Source organism: Sander vitreus, chromosome 17 (genome assembly GCF_031162955.1).
Source record: "Sander vitreus isolate 19-12246 chromosome 17, sanVit1, whole genome shotgun sequence".
Classification (NCBI taxonomy): Eukaryota; Metazoa; Chordata; class Actinopteri; order Perciformes; family Percidae; genus Sander; species Sander vitreus.
Window position 1 is genome coordinate 30,107,114 of NC_135871.1, and position 26,489 is coordinate 30,133,602.

A 26,489-nucleotide genomic window follows, 5' to 3' on the forward strand; every position below is an offset into this window, starting at 1 on the left:
CCGACCCCTGATAAGCGGACGAAGATGGATGGATGGATGGATAAGTCGCACTTTTTTTCATACTTTGGCTGGTCCTGCGACTTATAGTCAGGTGCGACTTATATATCAAAATATATATAATTGAACATGTTTTAAATGTTATTTCATGCTGAAAACATTACCGTCTACAGCCGCTCTAGGCGCTCTAGACTTGTGACAACTATATGCTGCTCCTAAAGACAACTGAGAAAGAAAAGAAACTGCAGGCGACTGCAGGTAGTGAAATATGCAGCCAAAAACGGTAATCGAGCAGCAGAACGAAAGTTTGGAGTGAGAGAGAAACTTGTGAGGGACTGGAGAAAAGGTTAGTCTTACTGCAGTGAAGAAAACAAAGAAAGCTAGTCGCGCTGAAATCCAGATGGCCAGAGCTGGAGGAAGGAGTCCACAGATGGGTGCTTGAACAACGTGCTGCTGGGAGAGGCTCGTCAACAGAGCTGTTACGTTATGTTAACATAGCGGACACCTACCGTATTCAGCCCCTTGTTCTGGGGGCTGTTGGGTAGTTTAATAACTGTCCTTTCCAGATTAAATGTCTGTTCTTGGTCTTGGATTTTGTGAAAGAAATTTCTAAATAAATGCAATTTATAGTCCAGTGCGACTTATATATGTTTTTTTCCTCTTCATGACGCATTTTTTGACTGATGCGACTTATACTCCGGAGCGACTTATAGTCCGGAAAATACGGTAAATGAAAACAAAATACAGTAATAAACTTGGTGTCATGTTTGTTCTTTAATCTTGGATGATAATCACACAGACAAGTTTCAACATAAAAAGTATTCCAGATTTTCACAGTATTGCATTTTGCACAGTGTTATACAGACAAACAGAGTTGGTTTTTTTACAGTGAAGGCACAAAACTAGAGATTACTTTCTGGAAAACGAAATCCCTACAGACAAACATGATGAACTCAAGGATATCAAACTTGGCGGCGGAAAGAAACAGTTTATACACAACATAAAACTAACTTCATTCTCTACCGACTCACGGCAAGAAAAGGTAGTAGTGTCATAATAAAAACTAACATTAACTGCAGTTATAATAATACTTGTTCGGTTATGTTTTCACCCACTTCTCAGACTTCTCTCTCTCTCTCCGTTTTTCAGAGCACATTCCCCCCCTAAAACATTTCAACACAGAAGTAATACAATTTATTTTCCAGACTTTTTTTCAAACCTGTGCATGAACCCTGCTGATTGTCCAGTCTACACTATGAAATAGGGATGTAACAATGCATCGTGACTCTGTTCAAACTGGATATGAATGTGTAAACATTAGGGATGCACCGAATCCAGGATTCGGCTTCGGATTCGTCCGAATATTGGGCTTTTTGACGGGGTTGGGTTTCTGCCGAACCTTAGAATTGTTTCCAACCGAACCCTACGCTTGCACTACGTGCAGACGTCGACGTAATGACGGCGCCGTTGATTACGAGAAGGTGTTTACGTAGGTGGACTGTCAATGCAGTAGGCTGTGAGAAAGTGGAAATGGAACTGGTGAGCAGAAAAAGTGTTGTTTGGCAGTACTTTCAGTCAAAAGAAGGCCATTCAAGTCCAGCTACATGTTCAACCTGCAATGCTGATTAGTCTGGTGGTGGCGAGGACCCTAAACAATACACAACATCACCGCTGTTGCAACATCTGGTATGAAACATCTGGAAGAATACGAGCTGAGCATGAAGGAATCTACAGACAGCAGCCAGAATGCAGCAACTTCAGGTACGGCAAAGGAAGGACAGTCACTGTTTACTTCATTAATGTGTTTACTGTGTTCATGGACTGAGGATGGGAGTAGGATTCGGTATTGGGTTTCGGATTTGGCAGAATCTCAACCAGTGGATTCGGTATTCGGCCGAACCCCAAAAATCTGGATTCGGTTCATCCCTATTAAAGATTACAACCGGTTGAGATAAAAAAAAAAAAAAGAATCGCGATGCAGTTTTTAAACGTCGTAGGGCGTAATCTTTGTTTGTCTGATGTTTTGGGCAGTTTATAGAAATAAAGCAATATTTTTTTCAGTCATTTGCTCACTCAAGAAATCCTGAGAAAGTCGTATCGGGAAGTTAAAATCCTGAATCGTATCGAATCGTGAGTTGAGTGTATCGTTACATCCCTGCATATGAAATCAAACCGTTCCAAGCTAAGTGCTCCTCGTTGGTTTAGTGCAACTTTCCTTCAAACACGTAACCTTTAAAATAGACCTCGCTCTGCTATAAAAGTACACATAAGTAGTACAAGATAACAGTATAAGTACTTTGTCTTTTTTGCTACATATGAAGCATGCTTTCACAGTAACACAATAGCTACATATGTAGTAGTAGTAGTGCTGCCTCATGCATCTTCCACCACCTTTCCAAATGACTGAGTGCAATAAACAGGAAGCAATGCGACAAACCTGAAGTGCTGCACACACTCCTCCACACACACACACACACACACACACATCTTTCAAGAGTGATGCTGCTGTTTGCATAAAAACCCCACAACTCCAGTTTCAGGGATTATTCCAGGACTAACAAATTCAGACTAAGATCAGGTCATGTTAATAGAAACACTGTAGCATATGCTTGTCTCAAAGAGTAAGCCAAGCAAGTCTAAGTACATACGCTAGGTGAAGTATATTCTGAAGTAGTCTATATCCACGACGTTTCATTGTTCCGTTGTTCCCGAAAATTCCGCTGGATGTCCAAACTGAGTTTTCTGTTGCACGACTAAAACTACTTTTGAACGTACACATATGTACACAGCGGCACCGTGGCTCCGTCCGGCACTTAGCAGCGCTCAAGACGATTGTGATTGGTTTAAAGAACTGCCAATAAACCAGAGCACGTCTTTCTCCCATCCCTACAGTCGGCTTTCTCCAAGATGAAATGTCGTACCATTTCATAAAATTTTAAGTAGTTTTTGCAGCTCCCCCCTCTCGTCAAACATCGTCACATTCGGTTTCAAAAAACCAAGATGCCAAACTCGAGGCTTCAAAACAACGGTCCACAAACCAATGGGTGACGTCTCTGCTACTATGTCCATTATTCTCAGAGTCTATGGTTCATACTTGTATATTTATTGGTTCTTAATTCTGCCTAAAAGCAAAGAGAAACAGGGTTTTTAATCGACAGCAGCAGCAACACTTGGGGCTTAGATCATCAGAGTCTGAATTCCCAAAGTGCTAAAGGACTCACATCACACGACGGATCTCTGGAATACTTGTTGGGCAATTTCTCCAAATGTTTCTGATTCAGGTTTTTAAAAAGGAACACGCCGACTTCTGGGACGTTAGCTTATTCCCCGTATCCCCCAGAGTTAGATAAGTCCATACATACCCTTCTCATCTCCGTGCGTTGTTAACTCGTGTACAACTGTTATTTGTACACGCTGTGACTATACAAATCACAACATAGGAACATGTTGGCGTTATTTTGTCACTTATTGGGAGCAGTAGGCTAGATGGAGCCGGTTACCTCCAGGATCTGTGCTAAGCTAGGCTAGATGGAGCCGGTTACCTCCAGGATCTGTGCTAAGCTAGGCTAGATGGAGCCGGTTACCTCCAGGATCTGTGCTAAGCTAGGCTAGATGGAGCCGGTTACCTCCAGGATCTGTGCTAAGCTAGGCTAGCGGTGGGTGCGTCAGACAGAGTTACGACACACACGGAGATGAGAAGGGTATGTCTGGACTTATCTAACTCTGGGGGATACGGGGAATAAGACAAAGTCCCAATAAGTTGACATGTTCCTTTAAACGTGATGAGAGTAAACCTGACAAAACTCACGTTTACCCTCAGCGTTTTAGGGCCCATGAAGTCATTACAAAAACTGATGGCTGATGCTTTTGAGACCGTAATATTAAAGATATGGTATCAGGTATTACTGAAACTGTAATACATCAGGCTGGGGGAGAAACACGGTACACCATTTGGCTTAAAAATTTGGCAACTTCCAATAAATTTGGAATAAATCATCATGAGTAACACAACAGGTCTTCGAAAAAGGTCCTTGCAAGCTCAACATTTTAAACTTTTTATGACCTTATTAATGCCAATTAAACATTTAAATAAGATAAATTAACTTGAAACAACAAGAAAATAAAAATAGAAACATCAGAAGAGAGTCTGCTAGACATAATTTCAGGAATTTTAAGAGCTTTCCAGGACAGGAAACGAAAACGTGATTTGTGTTTGTGACCCAGATAAATGTTCTGCCAGGTTCAAGTACTGTCGGACTACTACTTCCACTTGACGACACGTTATAGCTTTGTTTACAAAATATCTATTAACACTGTCAACGAAACCGAAACCAACGACAGCAAGGATACATTTTACACCGAATACCATCTTTTACATTTACATTCTTATCATTGGATGAGCACAAAGAAATAAAATAGATGCAGAGAAAAGGAATGGTTATATTAAATGAGAGTTTAGTTCTAATATGCTGCAAATGTTCTGTACGCATTCACGGCACTGTTAAGTCACTTTGGATGAAAGCGTTAATACGACGTCATTCATTTGTGATCGGAGAATCTCCACCCGTTTGTGTGAATGAGTACGAGTTTAAGCCCCAACGGCGAGACAAAAGCCAGGACTTAAAACTCGCCATCTCTTCAGCATGAGCTAAACTTTAACTCGAGAGTACATTCGTTATATTTGTGTGGTGTCCTCCAGACCTGGGCCAACCTCTACCTGCATGTACACTGTTTGAAATATGGAGTTTCCCAAAGACTCAGCTCAAAGACTCCACCGAAAAGTGACAAAAAACACCTTCCAAACACTGCTGTACTTTGTTCAATTAAAGATGTAATCTGACCTTATTCTATGTTTTTGTGATTGTCAACAAATCCCCCCCCCCGCCCAAAAAAAGACCAAAACCAACAATATGTTAGCCTGTCTCTACACAGCTGCTCACTGTAGTTTTTGATAAACAGAAGGAAATAATGCATTTGTTCGGGACTATTTTCAGCGGCGGATTAATCCACGTTTGGTGCTCTAGTGAGTATTTGTGGCAGCAGGACGGTGTGTGGGAACGAGTGAAAAATAAACTACAGTGTGTATGTGTGTGTTCATGACGAAGGAACGTTGTGGCTCACTGATGGTTTTTTAACAACAATGAAGAAAGAAGATACACCAGGCTGTGATGCCCACGGTGCTTTTTAGCTTAGCAAGTTTTCGGTTTTGGTTTGTCTGTCTGTCAGCAGAATTACGAAAGAAATGCTGGCCAGATCTTCATGAAACTTGGGGGAAGGGTGAAGCATGGACCAAGGAAGAACAAATTACATTTTGGAGCATATCCGAATTACGGGGCAGATAAACTATTTATTTTTCACTTTTGTTGCGATTGCAAGATCGGGGGTTTGTGCTGCGATCATGTGGGATCAGAAACATCAGAAAAATGACTTCCCAACTGGGAAAATTCAAACTGCGTTAACATTGTGAGATACAGCATGCCTTGGCAGAAGTCTCTGCTCTCCGACTGCCCTTCTGGTTAGTTATTTGTTTGGGTCTGCACATGGGCTTTGTTGACAAGATACTGGCCAGAATTTTCATGAAAGTTGGGGGAAGGGTGTACCTTGAGCCGATGAAGAACCCCAATTAATCTTGAAGCGGGTCCGAATCACAGGGCAGATACAGAAAATTATTTTTAACTTTTGTAAAGATTGATAGAGAGGGCGTTTGTGCTAGCCTAGAAATCTAGACTTACCCTAGCGGCAGCAAATGTAATTTGCAGCCAGGGTCCGTCTAGCAACTCTCCGGTTCGCCCGTGCCAAAAAAACGCCACGGGACGGTGCAATAAGTCAGGCCTGCTCGGTTGTTTCGGGGAATGATTGTAAAGATTTACAAAGAATGTGTTTGGTAGCCTAGAAATCTAGACGCAGCCTAGCGGCAGCGAATGTACTTTGCAGCCAGGGAGTCTAACAACTCTCCGTTGGCTTGCGAGCTGGAAAAACCAAACTCTGGTCAGGCCAATCACGTCGTGTATAGAGTCGGTGGGCGGGGCTTAACATAATGACGGCAGAGTTGCGACGGTTCCGCGTGAATTCCCTGCTACTTGAAAACAAAGAAGAAGTCTGCTGCTGCTGGCGAACAGCGGTCTTTGGAATCGGCTTTGGCCGCGACTCTGGAAGACTCTGGAAGACTTGGAGAGACAAAGAACGGCTCTGAACTTACTCTGACTACGTCACCTTCTTCGTTGCTCTGCCTGGTTGTGGCGCTGTCCTATTGCGTGCAGAGGGAATTTGAAAGACAACCGTTTATCCCGCCCCTCGGATTGAGCCCAGCCAATGGTGGGTTCCCAGACCCAACATCTGGATGTGGGTCTGGCTTGTCAGGCTACGTTTGTGCTGCATTCATGTGGTGTTGGAAAAATCTGAAAAATCGATTTCCAATTAGGAAAAAATTAAAACTGCATTCACATCATGAGATAGGTCATGTGTTGGTAGAGGTCTGCGCTCTCCGAGTGTCCTAGTTAGTGGATGAATTCATTTGTTTGGGTGTGTACATTTTTGATTTGTTGACACGAAAATATAGAATATTACCAGTTATCCTTTAATGTGTGGAAATGTCTTTCCAACAAAACTGACCGACCAGCTGCTCCCCGATCATCGGAGATAAAGGCTGTTGTTTTCACCGTCGATATGGAGCTCTCCAGTCTTTTGTGCTAAGCTAGGCTAACACACATAGTGAACGCACAGAGATTAAACTGAAATCATCTTCTCATCTGGCTCATGCTAAGATAGAAACCCTTCCCAAAACCTTTAAAGAAAGGAGGAGTAAGGAGAAAGGACCACGACTGCCAGAAATAAATAAATAAATAAATATCACAATAAAGTATTTCCAAGTGAACATATCTAACTTGTCTCTCTATGTACAGTTATCAGACAGTACTGGAATTGGTCCTAATGGACCTTTTTCACAGCAGACATGTTGACTTGTCATAGTAGGAAGAGCACAGCTGAAACTGATGACCTTAACGATGGCTCAGTTCCATCTCGTGTCCCAGTGAGCTATGTCAGTGAGTCAGCATGCTCAACACCAGGGCCTCTCCTAACTGGAACGCAGCCATCATTAATGGGTTTGAAGACACCTGTTCTGTTCCTACTATGACATGTCAACATGTCTGCCGTGAAAAAGGTCTATGCAGCGAATGCCACTCATCTGCCATTTGAAGCCTCTTCAAAACAAAAGCCAAGAATCATTATGCAAAGTTTATTTGACCCAGATCTGGCGCCATCAAACTCCTGTCTGTGCTTTACGAACCAAATCAGAGCGGTGACAGAATAATGATCCCGTATAGATTAGATATTACCTGTATTTAAACAGCTCACACGTTTTTAACATCCTCCAAAGATGAACAGATAGACTTTGTTTGACTTGTGAAAGGGACTGACAAACTGGACACACATTCAAAACTAAACGAATTACGGTATAACCGTTCGCCGGATAATGCATTTCAGATGAGCACCTTGCGTCAAAATAAGAAATGCTGCAAAAAATGCTGAATTGGAGCCGTTAAGTCTTAAAGAAAGAGAGATTCTCGTAGCTAGTCTGTCTGACAATCTCAGAGGAAACTGTAAGTAGAGGAAGACAGAAAAGACTATTTTACAGCTACAAAGAGTTGCTGATAAAGTGTAGGATATATTTTGGCACACTGACTAACATCTGCGTGGAAGAACCCTGTAATCAATCCACAACTTAACCCCCCAGTTTGGCCGTTATTTCTCTGACTCGAGAGGGAGTCGGGATGCTGGTGGAGGTTTAGCAGCTTCACAGATGGTAGCTTTATGGTAGCTTTGGGACACTCAGTTTTTGGAAAATAATAAACTAACCTCAAATAAGACCCTCATCATTTGGGATACTCAGTTTTTGGAAAATAATTTGGGACACTAAACTGCACGTATACCCACTTGATGACCCCTACTCCTTAGCTTTGGAAGTAACTCCAGGTTATTACAGTAGATAGTGAGCTAGCTGGAGAGGCTAACATTCATAGCTTATAATACAACACACTGTTTAATCCATTCCATAACGTTTTGCACCATCCAAACTCTTCTTAACCACAGAATCTCTTAACTACCGCCCTGTGTGCACAGCTTCAACATGCGGAGAAATTCAAAGCTTAGTCAGGGCTGCTAAGCTACGACTGGACAATCGGCGTTCTGTGGAGGAGTTTATCGATCTACACAATCATCGCTTACTGTTTTGGCCTCAAAAGCACAGACAGAGATTAGATAATTGGACCGGTGGGCAGTTTTCTGGGGAAACCGGGCCAGGATGTAAAGGTTCAACCAGAGGAGAGGACGTGTCATCGATGTCACCGGGAACCATTCATCCTCTTTCCACGTTCTTCGCAATTTCAACAACCTGTTTCCATGATCAGGCTTCACCTGTAATTCAATCTTACAGATGAATACAAAAGCACATTTTTTTTTAACCTGAAGTTTCTCTAAGGGGGCTTTCACACCTGCCTCATTTAGTCACTAGAGTTTGTTTCCCCCCTCGGTGCGGTTCGTTTGGGCCGGTGGGAATGCAGCAATCGCACTCAGCTGCGCACCAAAAGCGGACCCAAACCAGCGTACCGAGACCTTCCTGAAGAGGCGGAGATTAGTTCTTCTACTGGAGCTAATAATACTTGTCGCTTTTGGCTCAAAACGCCGCTTAAAAAAACCAAAACATAGCAATGTAAACGTAGCCTCAGAATGTAAGTATCAACAAACACTGAGATTAATTGTACTGTAATTAGGGCTGGGCGATACAGAGAAAATCAGATATTGTAGGCTTGACAATTGGTGCTTTCACTAAATATTTTAGATAAATAAACATAAATAATGTGGTACACAGTTTCAAGTGAAATTATTTATAGAGAAAAAATACTTTCTTTCCAGCTTTATACTGACCGTGTTTACACGCATGCACAAAAAGAGTGTGATGTTAAAACAAATCCGCATATCTTCAAATGATATTGTCCTCCTAATGTTTCACAACAGAAAATGGAGTTAGTGTGTGCTTGTTGTTATCAATTTAGACAACGTAATTGTACATCACGATATCTTGATATATGATTCCGTTGAAGGACGATAACTTATATTGAATAATTGCCCAGCCCTAACTAATAAATATTGCGATTTGTGCTAACGAGACAGAAGACTAGAAGCCGTCATTCGTTTATACGTCTGAATACTGAAAGGTTTTCCCACTCTTACATACCTCCGCAAAAGCACCCAGTGTCTCAACTCAAGAGTCGTCCATTTCAATGTAATAAGCTATGGAAAAGTACAAAATATGCAATAACACAGTGCTGGCAATAATGTATTGTATGCAGTGATATTTGTTATTGCATTATCTTCTTAAACCCTGTTACGCAGTAAAAGTAATTTCTAGTGTGATCTTATTTTATATGGTTTTCTTTGTTTGATTTATAGAAAATAACTGAATAACAATTGCGTCATTTGGGAGACGCAACTGTATCCGATACAAACATTTATTGTACTTTATACTAAATTATGTTATGTAACATTAAAGCAAAGTGCTAAAGGAAAAAGCAAATGGTTTTTTTTCTGGGAATTGTCAATAAGATTGATAACATTTGTTACACGTTATACGGTCTTTTTTAACTTTTAATGAGTATAACAATAATAACAATTCCCCATTTTCTGAACACCCTGTACACTTTTTGCAGGGAAACCACTTACTTCATTTGGGCTTTTTTTGCTCCATTTGATAGCGACAGTGGGAGAGAGATTGGGGACGACACGCAAGCAAAGGGCCGCAGGTCGGACCCGAACCCGGGCCGCCGCAAAGGACCCGGTCCACATGGGGCGGACGCTCGTACTGGGTGAGCCGGAGGTCGCCCTGTCAAAATTATGATTATTATTATTTTCCGTTTCTGCTCGAGTCGTTTCCTAGTGAGAAATCCCGGGTGGCCACCAAAGGAATGCTGTGTGGACTGGCCAGACCTTCCTCCGCGGCGCTGTGGAGGAAGGTCTGGCAATGCGAGACTAATGAAAAACAATACTGAAGGAGGAATCACTTCAGCGTAAACTGCTCCAAACGAAGCTTGATGTGAAAGTGACCGTACTGTACTTTTCCATAGGTTAACACACTGGAATAAAGTCATCGTTAGATAATAAAGTTTTACCCGCTGACACCCCCCCCCTCCCCCCGGTGTTTCTCTACAGTTTCTACGCCTCGTACCCAGCGGAGCGGCGCCGCTGGTGGTTCCAGATGTCGTCTCTGTGTTCGGGTCGGCAGAACAGCCGGGACGACTGCGCCAGACGCTCCCGGTGCTCCCGCTCCCGGTCTCGCTCGCTGCCACCGCCGCCGCCGCCGCTGCTGCTGGGTTTGGAGAACAGAGGACAGCCGCCAAACTGCAAGGAGGAGTGGCTTCTGTTGTCGTGGAGACCAGACGAGGACAGCTGACCTCCCGCTGACCTGGAAATGTCCAGCGGTGGAAGAAGTGTTTAGATCCTTTACTGCAGTAAAAGTACTAACACCACACTGTAAAAAATACTGTTACAAGTAATAGTCTTGCATTGAAAAACGTTACTTCAGTAAAAGTCTGTAAGTATCATCAGGAAAATGAACTTAAAGTATTAAAAGTAAAGAAGAATCCTCCCATTTTAGAAAGTGTAAAGGATCCAAACAGTTGTGTGTTTAATGGTCGGCCTCAGCGTCAGGAAGTATGGCGTGATATCAGGTCTCGCCGTGTAACGAACTGCTTCACGGCACTGCGCACATCCAGGAACCGGCTGGCTAGAAGAACAAGGTAGCGATGGAGGTTGTCACACTATGGTCATGGCTGAGCCGGCAAAAAAGAAAGCTAGGAAAGCTTTGTCGGAGGAACAGAGAAAGAGGAAACGGAAGACTGACCGAGAGAGGAGTCTGACACGATGAGTAAACATCGGACCTGCATTTTCAGAATAGCGAGAACTGAGACAAACAGAAGGAAATCTGATGCTGACCTGGCGTTCTCGCTGCTGCACGCACTTAAACTCTGTTTAATCTTTGTATTTCTTGTTATTTTGACCTCAGGATGTTTGCTATTGTCTGTAAAGGTTTTTATTATGATCGCTGTCTGTTACGGGCTCACTAGCTAGCTTACTAGCTGTCTACCTCAGTGAACATGGCTCCGTGCGTTCGCCGCCTTCTTTGAAAACAAATGCACATGACGAGAGGGAGAAGACGGGGGAAGAGTCGCCAACAAGTTTTTACGACAGTGTTGCCAAATATCTATTCCGAAGCTGTAGGGGGACTCTATAGAGAAACCTGTAGGGGGGGCTCTATAGAGAAACCTGTAGGGGGGGCTCTATAGAGAAACATCTAGGGGGGGCTCTATAGAGAAACCCGTAGGGGGAGCTCTATAGAGAAACATGTAGGGGGGCTCTATAGAGAAACATCTAGGGGGGGCGCTATAGAGAAACCCGTAGGGGAGCTCTATAGAGAAACCCGTAGGGGGAGCTCTATAGAGAAACATCTAGGGGGGGCTCTATAGAGAAACCCGTAGAGGGAGCTCTATAGAGAAACATCTAGGGGGGGCTCTATAGGGAAACCTGCGAGCAAAAAGCGAGAAAACAGTGAAGAAATTGCCAAAACTGCATAGCGCCTCTTTAATGTGTAAAGTAACTAGTAACTAAAGTAACTAGTAACTAAAGCTGGAACAGATGAATGTAGTGGAGTAAAAAGTACAATATTTCTCTCTGAAATGTAGCGGAGTAGAAGTAGAAAGTGGCATGAAAAAATATTGTATATAAGACATGTTTAAAGGAACACGCCGACTTATTGGGACTTTGTCTTATTCCCCGTATCCCCCAGAGTTAGATAAGTCCAGACATACCCTTCTCATCTCCGTGCATGTCGTAACTCTGTCTGACGCACCCACCGCTAGCCTAGCTTAGCACAGATCCTGGAGGTAACCGGCTCCATGTAGCCTAGCTTAGCACAGATCCTGGAGGTAACCGGCTCCATCTAGCCTAGCTTAGCCCAGATCCTGGAGGTAACCGGCTCCATCTAGCCTAGCTTAGCCCAGATCCTGGAGGTAACCGGCTCCATCTAGCCTAGCTTAGCACAGATCCTGGAGGTAACCGGCTCCATCTAGCCTAGCTTAGCACAGATCCTGGAGGTAACCGGCTCCATCTAGCCTACTGCTCCCAATAAGTGACAAAATAACGCCAACATGTTCCTATTTACATGTTGTGATTTGTATAGTCACAGAGTGTACAAATAACAAGGTCACATGACACACAGCCATCTTCTAAGTATCTATGTATACGGATACATACTGGGAACTATATTCTCAGAAGGCGAAGCACTGCTACTTCTGCTACTTGGGCGGAGTGATTAAGCGAACTCTCTGCCACGGGGCTTCTCAGCAAATCACTCCGCCCAAGCAGCAGAAGCATCGCCTTCTGAGAATAGTTCCCAGTATGTATACGGTTATTTTGGCACTTATTGGGAGCAGTAGGCTAGATGGAGCCGGTTACCTCCAGGATCTGTGCTAAGCTAGGCTAGATGGAGCCAGTTACCTCCAGGATCTGTGCTAAGCTAGGCTAGCGGTGGGTGCGTCAGACAGAGTTACGATACACACGGAGATGAGAAGGGTATGTATGGACTTATCTAACTCTGGGGGATACGGGGAATAAGACAAAGTCCAAATAGGTCAGCGTGTTCCTTTAAGACTTTGAAGACCCCGCGGGTACCCTGTTGTACACCATCATGCGAGCCGACGTGGAGGCGCTCACCTGCTTTTAGTGATTCTGCGAGGTCCGTTATCAGTTGGCTGCTGGTACTGATGAGGACACAGAAAAGGTCAAAGGTTACGTTTTTCTCGACAAGAGTCACCGACCACGAACCAAAACACAAGCAGAAAATATAACAAGCAGCGATTGGCGGGTTCAAACCCTTTCTTGGCCAACAGAAGGATGTAAATGGACTGCATTTATATAGTGCTTTTCTAGTCTTAACGACTACTTAAAGCTCTTTTACTTATTACAGGCACCTTTCACTCACATTCATACACTTTGACATCGGACTGCAGGGCCTGGGATTGAACCTCCAACCTTCTGTTAGGGGAACACTCTACCACCTGAGCTACAGCTGCCCCTAAAAGGTGATTTATGCTTCTGCGGAGGCTCCTCGCAGATTTCGCCGTAGCCTATGCAAGGGGCCTGAAGTTTATACTTGAGCGTTGGTGTGTGGGAAATTGACAACTGCGTCGGTCTTAAACTAGCAAAGACACTTGCGTCGGGCTTTGCTCTGTGCTGCGCAGTGTGCAAGATAGGGCCCCTTAAGTGGAAGCTCCTATTTTTTCCCCTTACGTGCAACCTATTTGTGAAAAAGACCATCGCTTTGAGCAGACTGGATTGGCTGTAGTGATACAGTCTCTCTCTCTCCCTGTCAGCAGTAGCTCGCGCTACCTGGACTAGTAAGGTATCAGCATGCGGTACGGTCATGCTCTGCGCCTCGGCTTGGACACAGCGGTCTCGAGCGAGAGAAAAGGTGTTAACGTGGAACACTATCACACTTTCCTTCCCCTCATTGGACTAAGTTTATGAACACTGCTGTGCATCAATAAGTAAGTCTGATGTCCTGTGGGTACGGGACGATGTTAAGTAGGATTTATGAATGTACGTTAGCAACACTAGGCTAATTCACGAAGGTGCTATTTTATGTGTGAGCTAATATTGCGCATCTGTTCATGTGCGCTGCAAGAGTTATGTTTCTGTATATTGAATGCGTTATTCAGTGCAAATGTAACCGAGAATGTAGTTTAATCTCAGTAATGATGGTATATTAGGTTATTACTGTCGATCTGTTAAAGGCAAACGTGATGCAGGTCACGGAGAACTGATTGAGTCTAGACTTTAAGGCACCGGAGTTAAGTGAAAGTGGGTCAAGTTGTAATTTACTGCCCCTACCAGCAGGCGGCAGCATAGCCATGTAATACTGTCTATTTACAGAGGGCATTTACATGTTTATCTGATCGTTTCTATGTTAACTGTTAGCCCATAGTAGTAGAAAAAAATATTCATGTAAAGAGATATAGTAAAATAAAAAGTGCTTCTAAACCAGGGCTGTCAAACTCATGAATTTGGCTCATGGGCCACATAGTTTTTAGTCCCGTCCCACCACGGCGACTCTGTGTACCTTGTAGTGGTTGCACTGCTGCGGGCTGCCGTTGACCTGGTAATACTCCACCAGTCTCTCGGCCAGAGCGATGCGTCGCAGCAGATTCTCGATGAAGCACTGGATTCGAACTTTACCGCACGTCTCCTGTCGAGCCGCCGCTTCCAGGAACTTCTGGATGGTTAGCACCTCCCTGGAAAACAAGTACAGCCCTTGAATAAATGTACTTTTTTTGGAGTTTGAATCAGGGACTGATAGTCACGTAATTTCAGCCTCCGATTCATTTCTACTGCTTCAATTTGACTGGCTTATCCGTCTCTTGTGAGTCCCCCAACTCCATGGAAGTGTTATAATATATCGCTGGGGTGCCCCATTAAGTCAGCCCCTTCATGGCTAAAGAGGTTCAATTATAAGCATAACTTTGAGCAACATGTCTGTGAATGTAAGTTGGAAAAAAGGTAATAAATTGCATAATATCGCAGAATATTGCAATATGTTTAAAATCGCAATAATATCGTATCGTGAGTAAGTATTGTGATGATATCGTATCGTGAGGCCTCTGGTGTTTTGTGCAGCAGAACCCCTGTTGCCCGTTTACCTCTCCCGTCGTTCCAGCTCGTTCTCCGAGGCGTTGAGCTGCTCCCTCAGCGTGGCGATCACCATGACGGCCACGTCCACCTGCCGGCTCAGCGACCTCTCCCTGTCGGCGACCTCCTGCCTCTCCTGGGCCAGGTGCTGCGAGTGAGCGCGCTCACACAACAGCTCCGTGTCCGTCTGGGCGAGCTCCGTGCTCACCTTGGCCAGACGGCGCTGCATGGTGCTGTCGGCCGCCCGCAGGATTCTGGCCAGCCGCCGACGCACCGCGGCCGAGGCTGCTGCCGTCTCCAGACCCGAGTACGAGTTCTGCTCTGGTGGGGACAGTAAAGGAGACGAGTCACTGCCGCTGTAAGTCCATACATACCCAGCCCCGTGGTGGGGAGCAGAGAGTAACAACGGTGCTTTTTCAGGTGCTGCGAGCAAATCACTCCGCCCAAGTAGCAGTGCTTCGCCTTCTGAGAATATAGTTCCCAGTATGTATACGGTTAGAAGATGGCTGTGTGTCATGTGACCTTGTTATTTGTACACGCTGTGACTATACAAATCACAACATGTAAATAGGAACATGTTGGCGTTATTTTGTCACTTATTGGGAGCAGTAGGCTAGATGGAGCCGGTTACCTCCAGGATCTGTGCTAAGCTAGGCTAGCGGTGGGTGCGTCAGACAAAGTTACAACACGCACGGAGATGAGAAGGGTATGTCTGGACTTATCTAACTCTGGGGGATACGGGGAATAAGACAAAGTCCCAATAAGTCGGCGTGTTCCTTTAAGCTGTCTGCAAATACAATTTAAACCAGCCAATCAGAGACTTTCTGAGACACAGACATTCAATGAAATAACTTATTCTGATTGCAAGCACGGACAGGGTTACTGAATTAACGTTTGCATTCGAGCCGCAGAGATTAATCTACTATTTAAATGTATGGCTACGCCTGTGTTTTACTGTGACAAAGTATTTTCACAGATGAGCGTGTTTACAGACAGACAGACGTTTGCGTGTGTCGACGGTTTCAGCTGAGTCATGACTAACAGATGTTATCTAACAAAGAGCTGTAAATGATAACGGAAACAACAGATTAAAGCTTCACTCTACAGGAGGGATGCACCAAATCCAGACTTTTGGGGTTCGGCCAAATACCAAATCCACTGATTAAGATTCTGCCGATTCCGAAACCAAATCCTACTTCCATCCTCAGTCCATTAACACAGTAAACACATTAATGAAGTAAACAACGTCCACAGCCTCTAAAATAGTGTAATGTAACAACTTAATGTTGAATCTGTTGAATACTTAACGAAACACTTTCAATATAATATTGCGCAAAGTGATATTGCGATATTGAGTCGATATATATCATGCACTCGTAGTCAAGATTCTGCCGTGTCTCTGAAACTCACTGAAGACCCTCCTCTGTAAATATAACAGGGTTTCCCCCACTGTATTGCATTCCCGGTGCCCCAGCAGGCCTGAGCCATTGGGGGCAAAATATAAATGTATTTTTAAGATGTTTTTTAAACTACAGTTACAGCGGGGCGGCTCAGGTGGAATCTTAGTATATTATATTATTAATCTTAGACATAGTCATATTTTACATTAACGCTGCCATCGGTCTGGGACTGGCCCCACCCGGACCCTCGCTAGGGGTGCATGACATATTGACTCAATATCGTTATCGCGATATTGCGTTGCGCAATATTATATCGAAAGTGTCGCACTAAGTATGCGATATTTAGTTTATTTTGTGGAGCGCTGCGTCCCGTCCGTTGGCTGTGGGGCTTAGTTGTGTTTGATTTAGAGCTTGAAACGCTGTAATGATCATGTTTCATCGGCCAGTTACCGTGGTTACCGTGCCACGTGCACATGTTAGTGCACGTCAGCGCACGGGGCCACTACGGGACAAACCCTACGGAGCGGACCACGTGTGTTCATATTTCATCAGAGTGACAGTGTGAGTGAAGAAATAGATAGAGACAACTAAACGGAACCAATCAGAGAAGAGAAAGGAAAGTTGTGTCCTGTTCTCTTTATTTATATATTTATACTGTCCAACCAGTAGAACATGTCCTGTTCTGTAGACATGGTCCTTACTTATATATGTTATACTGTCCAGCCAGTAGAACATGTCCTGTTCTGTAGACATGGTCCTTAGTTATATATGTTATACTGTCCAACTAGTAGAACATGTCCTGTTCTGTAGACATGGTCCTTATTTATATATTTATACTGTCCAACCAGTAGAACATGTCCTGTTCTGTAGACATGGTCCTTATTTATATATTTATACTGTCCAACCAGTAGAACATGTCCTGTTCTGTAGACATGGTCCTTATTTATATATGTTATAATGTCCAACCAGTAGAACATGTCCTGTTCTGTAGACATGGTCCTTAGTTATATATGTTATACTGTCCAACTAGTAGAACATGTCCTGTTCTGTAGACATGGTCCTTATTTATATATTTATACTGTCCAACCAGTAGAACATGTCCTGTTCTGTAGACATGGTCCTTAGTTATATATGTTATACTGTCCAACCAGTAGAACATGTCCTGTTCTGTAGACATGGTCCTTATTTATATATTTATACTGTCCAACCAGTAGAACATGTCCTGTTCTGTAGACATGGTCCTTATTTATATATTTATACTGTCCAACCAGTAGAACATGTCCTGTTCTGTAGACATGGTCCTTATTTATATATTTATACTGTCCAACCAGTAGAACATGTCCTGTTCTGTAGACATGGTCCTTATTTATATATTTATACTGTCCAACCAGTAGAACATGTCCTGTTCTGTAGACATGATCCTTATTTATATATTTACTCATGTTGGACCAGTCCAATATGACATATGTCAGTAGGAATAAACCTTGTGTTGTGAAAACTTGTTTAATTTGTTAAGAATCTACAGTATTTTGAACGGTTTCCTGTAACTTTTGTAATTTTATATATGTTTAAAAATATCGAAATTAATATAGATATCGCAATATCACATTTTGTTAATATCGTGCAACCCTAGCCCTCGCTGAAAACAGACACTTGCTACTGGGCTTAACAACTAGTAAGAAAGTAAGAAAGTAAACCTGAACGCACCGACCAGGTCCAGGTCAACATCTGGGTCCGGTTCTGGCGGGTTTCCTCGAGGAGCCGCAGGGGGGAACGGCAGGTGATGGTGGCATGTGTCGGACTTTTTGACGTCCTCCTCATTTCTACCTCCATCTCGCTCATCACCTTCATCGTCCTCCTCTTCTCTCACGTCTTCATCTTCTGTCCCAAATTCCTCTTCGTCTTCCTCCTCATTATCATCATCCTCCTCCTCCTCCGCCTGCGTCCCGACTCCGACACTCTGGGTGCGTCTCCTCGCAGAGCCGTACGAGCGGAGGCACTCGCCGTCTCTGCTGTCACTGAGGGAGCGGACGTGAGGCGGCCGCCACGCGCTCTGCTGCCCCCTGCGGGTCGGCAGGCTCATGTCGTGCCAGGGGATCGCCGCCGACAACGGGTCGGGGAGTTTGCCCGTGATGCTGAAGCCGCCGGGGGTCACGTCTGGCGAGCGGTACGAGTGGCGGTACTCCAGATGGGCTCGGAGTGAGGCCAAGCTGCGAAAGCGCTCCTGTTCGCCACAGCGGGGGCAGCGGAAGGGGAGGTCGCAGGAGGTGGCAGTGGTGGTGACGGCGCCGCAGGCCTGGCCGTTCCTCTCCAAGAGGAAAGAGCCAGAACCTCTGGAGCACAACTTCTGCTGCATCACACTACACCGGGAACACAGAGAAGAATCAATGTATCAACACACATAGAAACTATTTTGAGAATTGATTAGTCCTTTATGTGCTTTACAAGCAAAACTGTGTATCTTCTAACGTATTCCCTGTTCTTAATAGTAATTAATAGTTCTTAATGTATATTATTTATTTTCTTGTTTGTCGAGCAATTGTATTATGTTTACATTCTTGTCTTTTCATAGTTAATATTAAGCTATTGCACTGTTCACTTTTGTACTACCACCACTGCACACACGCTACCATAGCACCTTATCACTTCAGATCTTGTGTTTACCACAGATGTGCTCAGAAAGGTTTTAGGAAATGAATCGACTAGTCGACTAAGAGGGGGCAGCCCTAATTTATTGTCGGAATTATACTTTGTAAATCTCTGTTAACATAGCCATTATTGAGAGAAAGCACTCAAGCATCACTAGAACAGCTGATACCAAATGTTTGAACTGCATTGTATATAAATTAGTTGATATATATATATATATATATATATATATATAATTACTCTAATCAAATCAATGTACCATCATGTAGTTGCTTGATAGTACTCTAAGTACATTGATTTGGATTGTGCACCTGTCCAACATGAATAAAAGCCAAGATGACAGCAGGTTATCTGAGCAGGTGTTCTCCACACAAATAAAACACACGTTAGTTTAGTTTAGTGGCCACTTAATAATTGCGTAACAGGTTATTAAACACCATCTTAACTACCATTAGCCAGCTGTACGTTAGCGAGTATTTTCCCCCCTGATGGCGAAGGCATGTCCCGCCCTACTCTGCCTCTGATTGGCTTAGCCTGACAGTACCTACCCTTATCCCAACCAATCCTACTCCTCTTGCATGAACCCAACCAATCCACAAATAGCAGGCAACGCGTACTAGCCAATCAGAGGCAGAGTCATGCCTTCGCCATCCTAGATTTATTTTTTAGCGTAGTGTTAGCTTTATTAGCTGACTGTTGCTGCTCTAAAGCTAACGGTAGCTAGCTAACAGAAAACATTCGCTGAATCATTATTAAACAGAAAGACTGTAACGCGCCGCTCTTACCGGTTTATCGGCAGACTTTAAATAAACGTCTAACCGTTAGTGTCTGGGGATGTCATGTCGCAGATGGAGACCGACAGCAGCCTGCATGATGTCATTCATTCAGTACGGTGGACGACCGTTAGGTTAGCAACAGATCAATAACAACACTATATCCGGTTAGCACTTTCAGAATAAAACATACCCGGAGATCTAGTTAACCCTTTCAGAATAAAACATACACGGAGTCGGTGTGATTGTTATTTCAGGTCTGGATTATCAATGACCAATCATTGACTGTAAATATTAAGTGACCAATTCGATTTTTTTTTAAATGTTTGACCAGAAATAGAAGAAGTACTCACTTCTTTTTACCTCTTTATACTTTAAAGGTACACTGTTTAGTGTTTTAAGTATTTTATTAGCTAAAATCAATGTCTTCATTCATAAATATGTCCTCCTTGGTGTAAAATTACCTCTGCCAATGATCTGACTTATCCTCGAATAATTTCTTATCTGTATTTGCATTGGACGGGTAAGTCCAAGAAGACTTCCACGTCATTCCGCCTTTTTGAAAAAATAGAATCGCTGAGAGGGACATAGAGCACTAGCCTACCTGTCTAGCTAATCCACAACGCGTTTTCGTTCAGAGCCAGCGTCACGTGACTGAAACCAGCTGAAACGGAGAAGGAGATCAGTGAGAGGCGCTTGTCACTGCAACATTGAAAGCCTACACTGCCCTTTAGTTCATAATGGAGGATCAGACTTATGCCGAGCCACAGGAGAAGGAATCCTTGTCGCCAAAAAAGTGACAATTGGAAGACATGTTGTCATAGCTTCTTGGTACATAACGGCTACCGTAGTTGCAACACGCATTTGAAAAAGCGAGGAGCTAGAGAGCAGCTGCCTGTTTTCATTTTCTGGGAAACAATACAGAGAAGCGCCGCCTGCTGCTATGGAGACGTATTACATTTCGTGCACGTGCAGAGCGTGCGCTCAAGTCGCCGTTGCCTCAGTGTGTTTTGAGGCATTTTTTTGGACCTCGGGGACCCGACTGATCAGTCCGACGGGCTTTTCTGCCGACGGTCGGCCGTCCGGTTGGTGTGTAAGCACCTTTAACGTCCACTTGTTGCCCCGTGTGTGCTGATGACCTCATCTGTTGACATTTCTGAATGCCTTCCTACAGTTGCTTAATAAAAGCGGGCTTTCCACAGAAACAAACATACATGTGTCATTAGTATGAGAAACACACACACGCACACATATTCTTTATTCTAAAAATGATACCTTTGGTTTATTGTACTTTTGTTTTCTTGTTTCATGCTACTGCATACAACGCTGTGCTACTCTTAAAAAACATGTTTTGCCTAATAAATATTTTCTGTTTTACTGTAACATTGCATTGTTGGTTACAGTACACTTTTCAGCAGATTACTTTCACTCTAGAACATTGTAAATGTAGATAAAAGCCTATGAACGACAAAAGAGCTTTAGATTTAGACAGTGTGTACATGGTATATCCCAAAATGTACTTTTATGAAAAAAATGTTTGCCATTTGATGCAAATGCTTCAATTTCAGATGTGTTTTTGGCATTTTTATTGCAGTGCTTCATTTTGAAGGAGATGTGTGTTTGCATTTTGTGTATGCAGTTTTGGGAATTGTGTGTAGAGTTTAGAAAACGTGTGTAAGCACTTGGAAACAACTGTAAGGTTTTCTTTTTATTTCCCTCTTATAATTGGACTAGCATATATCTTTTAATAATAAAATGAGGTCATATTCCGCAACAGCGAGAGATGATTATGTTGATACATGTCCTGTATTCCCACAGCCCATTGTATGGCAGGCACGCAGCATATGTTGTACATGCAGGTGTGTGGCAGTGGGAGTGATACTGGGAAACGTGGGAAACTCACTCACATTCCCAGGACTGGTAAGTACTCCCTCCGTCCTTGGCCGGGTCTTACTCAGAGTGACCATGATTCTGCAACAGTGGTGGCTGATTTTGGCTGTAGGTGAGTAGACTTGCTATCCAAAAAACTCTCCCTCTTTTGAAACTCTTAAGCTGCGGGTGTATGTGTTTCTTTCTTTGTTTTGGGTTGTTTTCTGGTTAATTTTTGATTGATTTTTGACTTATGATTTGCAATTTGATAGCTCAGTAATGAGTTGCTGTGATGCTGAACCAGTAGAATTGTACCTGCTGTAACTCCTAACCTTAATAATAAAATCCTCACCTTATTAAACTATTAGATGATGACAATTTTGGATTTAAGAAATTAAATATTAGTAAATGAAATATGTAATTTCTTTAGTAACTTGGTTCGAAGAATAGGTCGGAAATAGTAATAAAAAAGAAGGAAGGCAACACTAGGGCGACAAAAGTGACAAAAAACTCAAATAAGCGACAAACTTCGAAAAAGTGACAAAAACTTTTAAAAAAAAGCAGAAAAAACACTTTGAAAAAAGAGTCAAACATTTAGAAAAAAGGACAATAGAAAAAAGTAATAAAGAAAGGCAAGACTAGGTCAAATCAAACGACAAAACCTTCAAAAAAAAGGGGACAAACTTCAAAAACAGCGACTTGAAAAAACTTGGAAAAAAGCGACAAATTACAGCCTTGTAACTGAAAAACATTTAGCAAAAAATGTCACGTACCCCCTGCAGTCCTCCAGAGTACCCCTAGGGGGACACGTACCCCCTGCAGTCCTCCAATGTACCCCTATGGGGACATGTACAACCTGCAGTCCTCCAGAGTACCCCTAGGGGGACATGTACCCCCATTAGAGAAACACTGCTCTATTCAATACAGTGCCAACCCACTGACTGTACCAACCAGATTTTAGTCATGTAGGGAAATTGTAGTTGTAAATATGTCGCCTGAGTATATTCCTCCTTTACTGAGTCTTGTTTTTGCCTAAAATTAATGCTGCATATGTCAACAAATGCATGACCCTAAATGATTAAGAGAAAAGACAGATGCACCAGCATGTGTCCTCTAACTATACAGTGCTGATAAAATGGTAAAATGACTTTTGAAGAATCTGTAGTGTAACAGTACATTATGTGCAGTCGTGTTGCAAGAAATATTTATGGAATCAAATAAGGGTCATCTATGTTTGAGCTTGTAAAAAAGTTTTGTAGCTGTAGAATTATTGTGGCTCCTCATAAGGTGCACATTTGGGCATCTTCTAGTCTTGACTTTCCCACATAAAAATCATACAGAAACAATTAATATATTTATATATATATTAGGGCTGTCAATTGATTAAAAAATGTAATCTAATTAATTACATACTCTGTGATTAATTAATTGAAATTAATTGCATACATAATTAACGGTGCCTGAACCGATACTTTTTAAGAAAGTAAAAAAAGAAAAGAAATAAAAAAGGGAACTAAACAACAGTTGGTGACATTAAAGAACGGCTTGTTTATTGCTAAGGCCATATGGTCAACATTAAATGATTTAATAATAATGTATAACAATAACTTATTTCACTAGTAAATAGCTGTTGAACGACAAAAACAACAACCAGATGGGAAAAGGACATTTACAATAACTTCAAATGCACCACGAGGCTGTAGTTTACCAGTTTCATTGAACGCACCGTCTGTGTTGTTTCTCCGACAGCAGCTGCAGATTGTTACATCCCGGTGTTGAATCCTCTACAGTAAAACACAGTCACACTTTACACCGTTTAGCGTTAGCTGTCAGCATTTTAACCCTGTTTAATCCAGCTACTAGCTAGCGGTAGGCTAATGTTAGCTGCTGTTGAGTATAGTGTTAACTAGCTAGCGGTAGGCTAACGTTAGCTGCTGTCGAGTATAGTGTTAACTAGCTAGCGGTAGGCTAACGTTAGCTACTGTCGAGTATAGTGTTAACTAGCTAGCGGTAGGCTAACGTTAGCTGCTGTTGAGTATAGTGTTAACTAGCGTCACGTGCAGCGGTGTTTGTGTTTCAGAGCATCAGAGAGAAGAGCAGACATATCAGTGGAACCAGATTTCGGTAGCCAGGGTTGGCAGGAAGAAGATTTTTACAAGTAAATGTTCCAATTAATGATCCAGGTAGAACATTCTCGACTCCTCCTTCATTTTACAGTCCAATGGGGCTAGAACGGCTCCGGGTCAAACCTCAATATGGAATAGATTAATCTGCATTATTTTTTTTCTCAGATTAATTAATCGTAATTAACGCGTTATTTTGACAGCCCTAATATATATATATATATATATATATATATATGCAACTAAGTTGACTGTCTGTTTAAATAGATAAATGTAATGATATTCTGATGAATAAATCCTCCTCTCACAATAGAACCATCACCAAAGACTTAATGATGAAGCTGTGGCTTATAGTAACATATTTACAGTACTATTTTTAGACAATATTGTTCGCCAAATGACAAACCGTGAGTGCAACAGTAAACAATAAACTTACGAGTCTTAGTTTAGCATTATATAGTACAAGAGTGACCATGAAGCCCAGAACACAATTCCTACTGTTGATAACACTTGGACCCCAGAGTTGGCAGCGTTTCGACCCACCTACTCTTATTCTCTAGGTATGATAATGATGAGATTGCCACCTAATCATTGACTATCACTTGCAACCAACAGAGTGATACAATAATATCCTGACATTGTACCAGAGTGACGTATTTTTATTTTCATCACAGAAAATGTTGTCATATTTTTATACACCCCACCACCACAGTTTCCTCTACTTAAACCATCCTCGAGCCCCTTTTAACTTAGAAAATTGACACTTGGAGGATTACAACCCGTTCTCACTCTGAACTCGTAAAATACGGACGTTTGGATAGTGGCTGTCAGCGTCTGATGAGACGAAAAAAGCGCCCTTCAGTGTGTTTGTAAAATGCACCATGGAGAGCAGCAGCTACATGGGGTTTGAAGATGACGTAACACTAAAGGCCCAAACACACCAACCAGACGGCCGACCATCGGCAGAAAAGGCAGTTGGACTGATCAGTGTCCCTGAGTTGGTCAAAAAAGTTCCTCAGAACACACAGAAGAGACGAGACGTAATACGTCTCCATAACAGCAGGCATATGACATGTGTGTGTGTGTATGTGTGTATGTGTGTGTGTGTGTGTGTGTGTGTGTGTGTATGTGTGTATGTGCGTGTGTGTGCGAGTGCGCATGCGCATGTCAAACCCTACTGGGTTTTTAGTAACCCTTTTAAATATCACTTACAATGGTGGGGAGGAAACATCAGTTCCATTATCATTATTTATGTACAAAAGAAACACCTAGATCCAAAAGCTTGCTGGACTTTTGCCTTTACGTGAGTAAAGTGTGTAGCTTTAACAACCATACACAGTGAAAGAAATGGACACAGCGATGCCATAGACTTTGACGGAGACCAGTGAAGGACATTAGAAGCTCTTTCCCGGTGATGGCTGAGCGTTACTGAGCAGCCTCCAACTGAGCTTGAAGACGTAGATGTGACGTGAGCAACCTGAAAGTTGGAAGTCTTCTGGTAGCATCTGAACATTTTCACTGTTGTTTACACCCATTTATCAATATAGCATTTGGTCAAAGTTTTCAAAACTGTTGGTACAAAGTGTCTCTGGTGCTTCCACACACATACAAACTTAACAACATACATCCATGCTGTTCTGAGTGAGATACGGTTTCTGAATGTGTCCTGCCTTCAGGCTCCGGTTGAGCTGTTCAAAATCTGCACGGCTTTCTACGTCACTAGCCGAGACGAGGGGCCTAGGGGGCTAACCGTTAGCATGCTAGCTCGTTCTCAATGGCAAAACACTGCTACAACACACACTAGTTCACCATAATCTACTAAATAAATTATATAGAACTACTTCCATATCCCTGTTCTGCAGGTATTCCACACAAAGGTGGAAGTGCGCCCTCGTTTAGAAGAAGTCTCCCAGCTAATCCTGCCTTGTACTACTGAAGTTGGAGAAACAGCTAGCTAGCTAGCTCATGTAGTCCTTACCTAGCTACTGAGCATGTAGTCCTTACCTAGCTACTGAGCATGTAGTCCTTACCTAGCTAGCTCATGTAGTCCTTACCTAGCTACTGACCATGTAGTCCTTACCTAGCTACTGAGCATGTAGTCCTTACCTAGCTACTGAGCATGTAGTCCTTACCTAGCTACTGAGCATGTAATCCTTACCTAGCTACTGAGCATGTAGTCCTTACCTAGCTACTGAGCATGTAGTCCTTACCTAGCTACTGAGCATGTAGTCCTTACCTAGCTACTGAGCATGTAGTCCTTATCTAGCTACTGAGCATGTAGTCCTTACCTAGCTACTGAGCATGTAGTCCTTACCTAGCTACTAGCTACTGAGCATGTAGTCCTTACCTAGCTACTGAGCACGTAGTCCTTATCTAGCTACTCATGTAGTCCTTACCTAGCTACTGAGCATGTAGTCCTTACCTAGCTACTGAGCACGTAGTCCTTATCTAGCTACTGAGCATGTAGTCCTTACCTAGCTACTGAGCATGTAGTCCTTATCTAGCTACTGAGCATGTAGTCCTTACCTAGCTACTGAGCATGTAGTCCTTACCTAGCTACTGAGCATGTAGTCCTTACCTAGCTATTGAGCATGTAGTCCTTACCTAGCTACTGAGCATGTAGTCCTTACCTAGCTAGCTCATGTAGTCCTTACCTAGCTACTGAGCATGTAGTCCTTACCTAGCTACTGGGCATGTAGTCCTTACCTAGCTACTGAGCGTGTAGTCCTTACCTAGCTACTGAGCATGTAGTCCTTACCTAGCTACTGAGCATGTGCGACTGCCAACAAAGATGTTCCAGCAGTGAGAGGTCTCACTCTGTAGCTAAAACAGAGACCTGAACACAGGGTGAAAAGAGGAGCTGCAGCAATGTGCAGTACAACAAAAATATGGTGTTTTTTGAAAATTAAACCATGTAAACCTATTCTGGTACAACCTCTAAA

The 26,489-nt window shown here is 42.9% G+C and overlaps 1 protein-coding gene across 2 annotated transcripts; it reads right to left on the reverse strand.

Annotated features, from left to right (window-relative positions):
* Window positions 1–758: 758 nt before the first annotated feature.
* Window positions 759–19,695, reverse strand: znf365 (zinc finger protein 365). 2 transcript variants are annotated; one of them, XM_078273184.1, is made up of 6 exons: window positions 19,602–19,695; window positions 17,841–18,493; window positions 14,745–15,054; window positions 14,168–14,339; window positions 12,763–12,809; window positions 759–10,456 (listed from the first exon to the last, which is right to left on the reverse strand). In XM_078273184.1, exons 2-6 carry the CDS (start codon window positions 18,487–18,489, stop codon window positions 10,207–10,209), a joined length of 1,428 nt encoding a protein of 475 aa, XP_078129310.1. In that variant the 5' UTR covers window positions 18,490–18,493; window positions 19,602–19,695; the 3' UTR covers window positions 759–10,206. The 2 variants fall into 2 exon arrangements, with proteins under 2 accessions (XP_078129310.1, XP_078129309.1); XM_078273183.1 differs by having other exon boundaries at window positions 19,568–19,695.
* Between the last annotated feature and the right edge of the window lie 6,794 nt (window positions 19,696–26,489).

Excerpts from the sequence above, each read along its gene's own strand:
- znf365 (XM_078273184.1), bottom strand. The coding sequence starts at position 18,489 with ATGCAGCAGAAGTTGTGCTCCAGAGGTTCTGGCTCTTTCCTCTTGGAG. Across the intron at positions 12,810-14,167 it reads AGCAGTGCAACCACTACAAG|TACCAGCAGCCAACTGATAA; the intron begins GTACACAGAGTC and ends TGTCCTCATCAG. Across the intron at positions 10,457-12,762 it reads CGCAGAATCACTAAAAGCAG|GTCAGCGGGAGGTCAGCTGT; the intron begins GTGAGCGCCTCC and ends GGACATTTCCAG.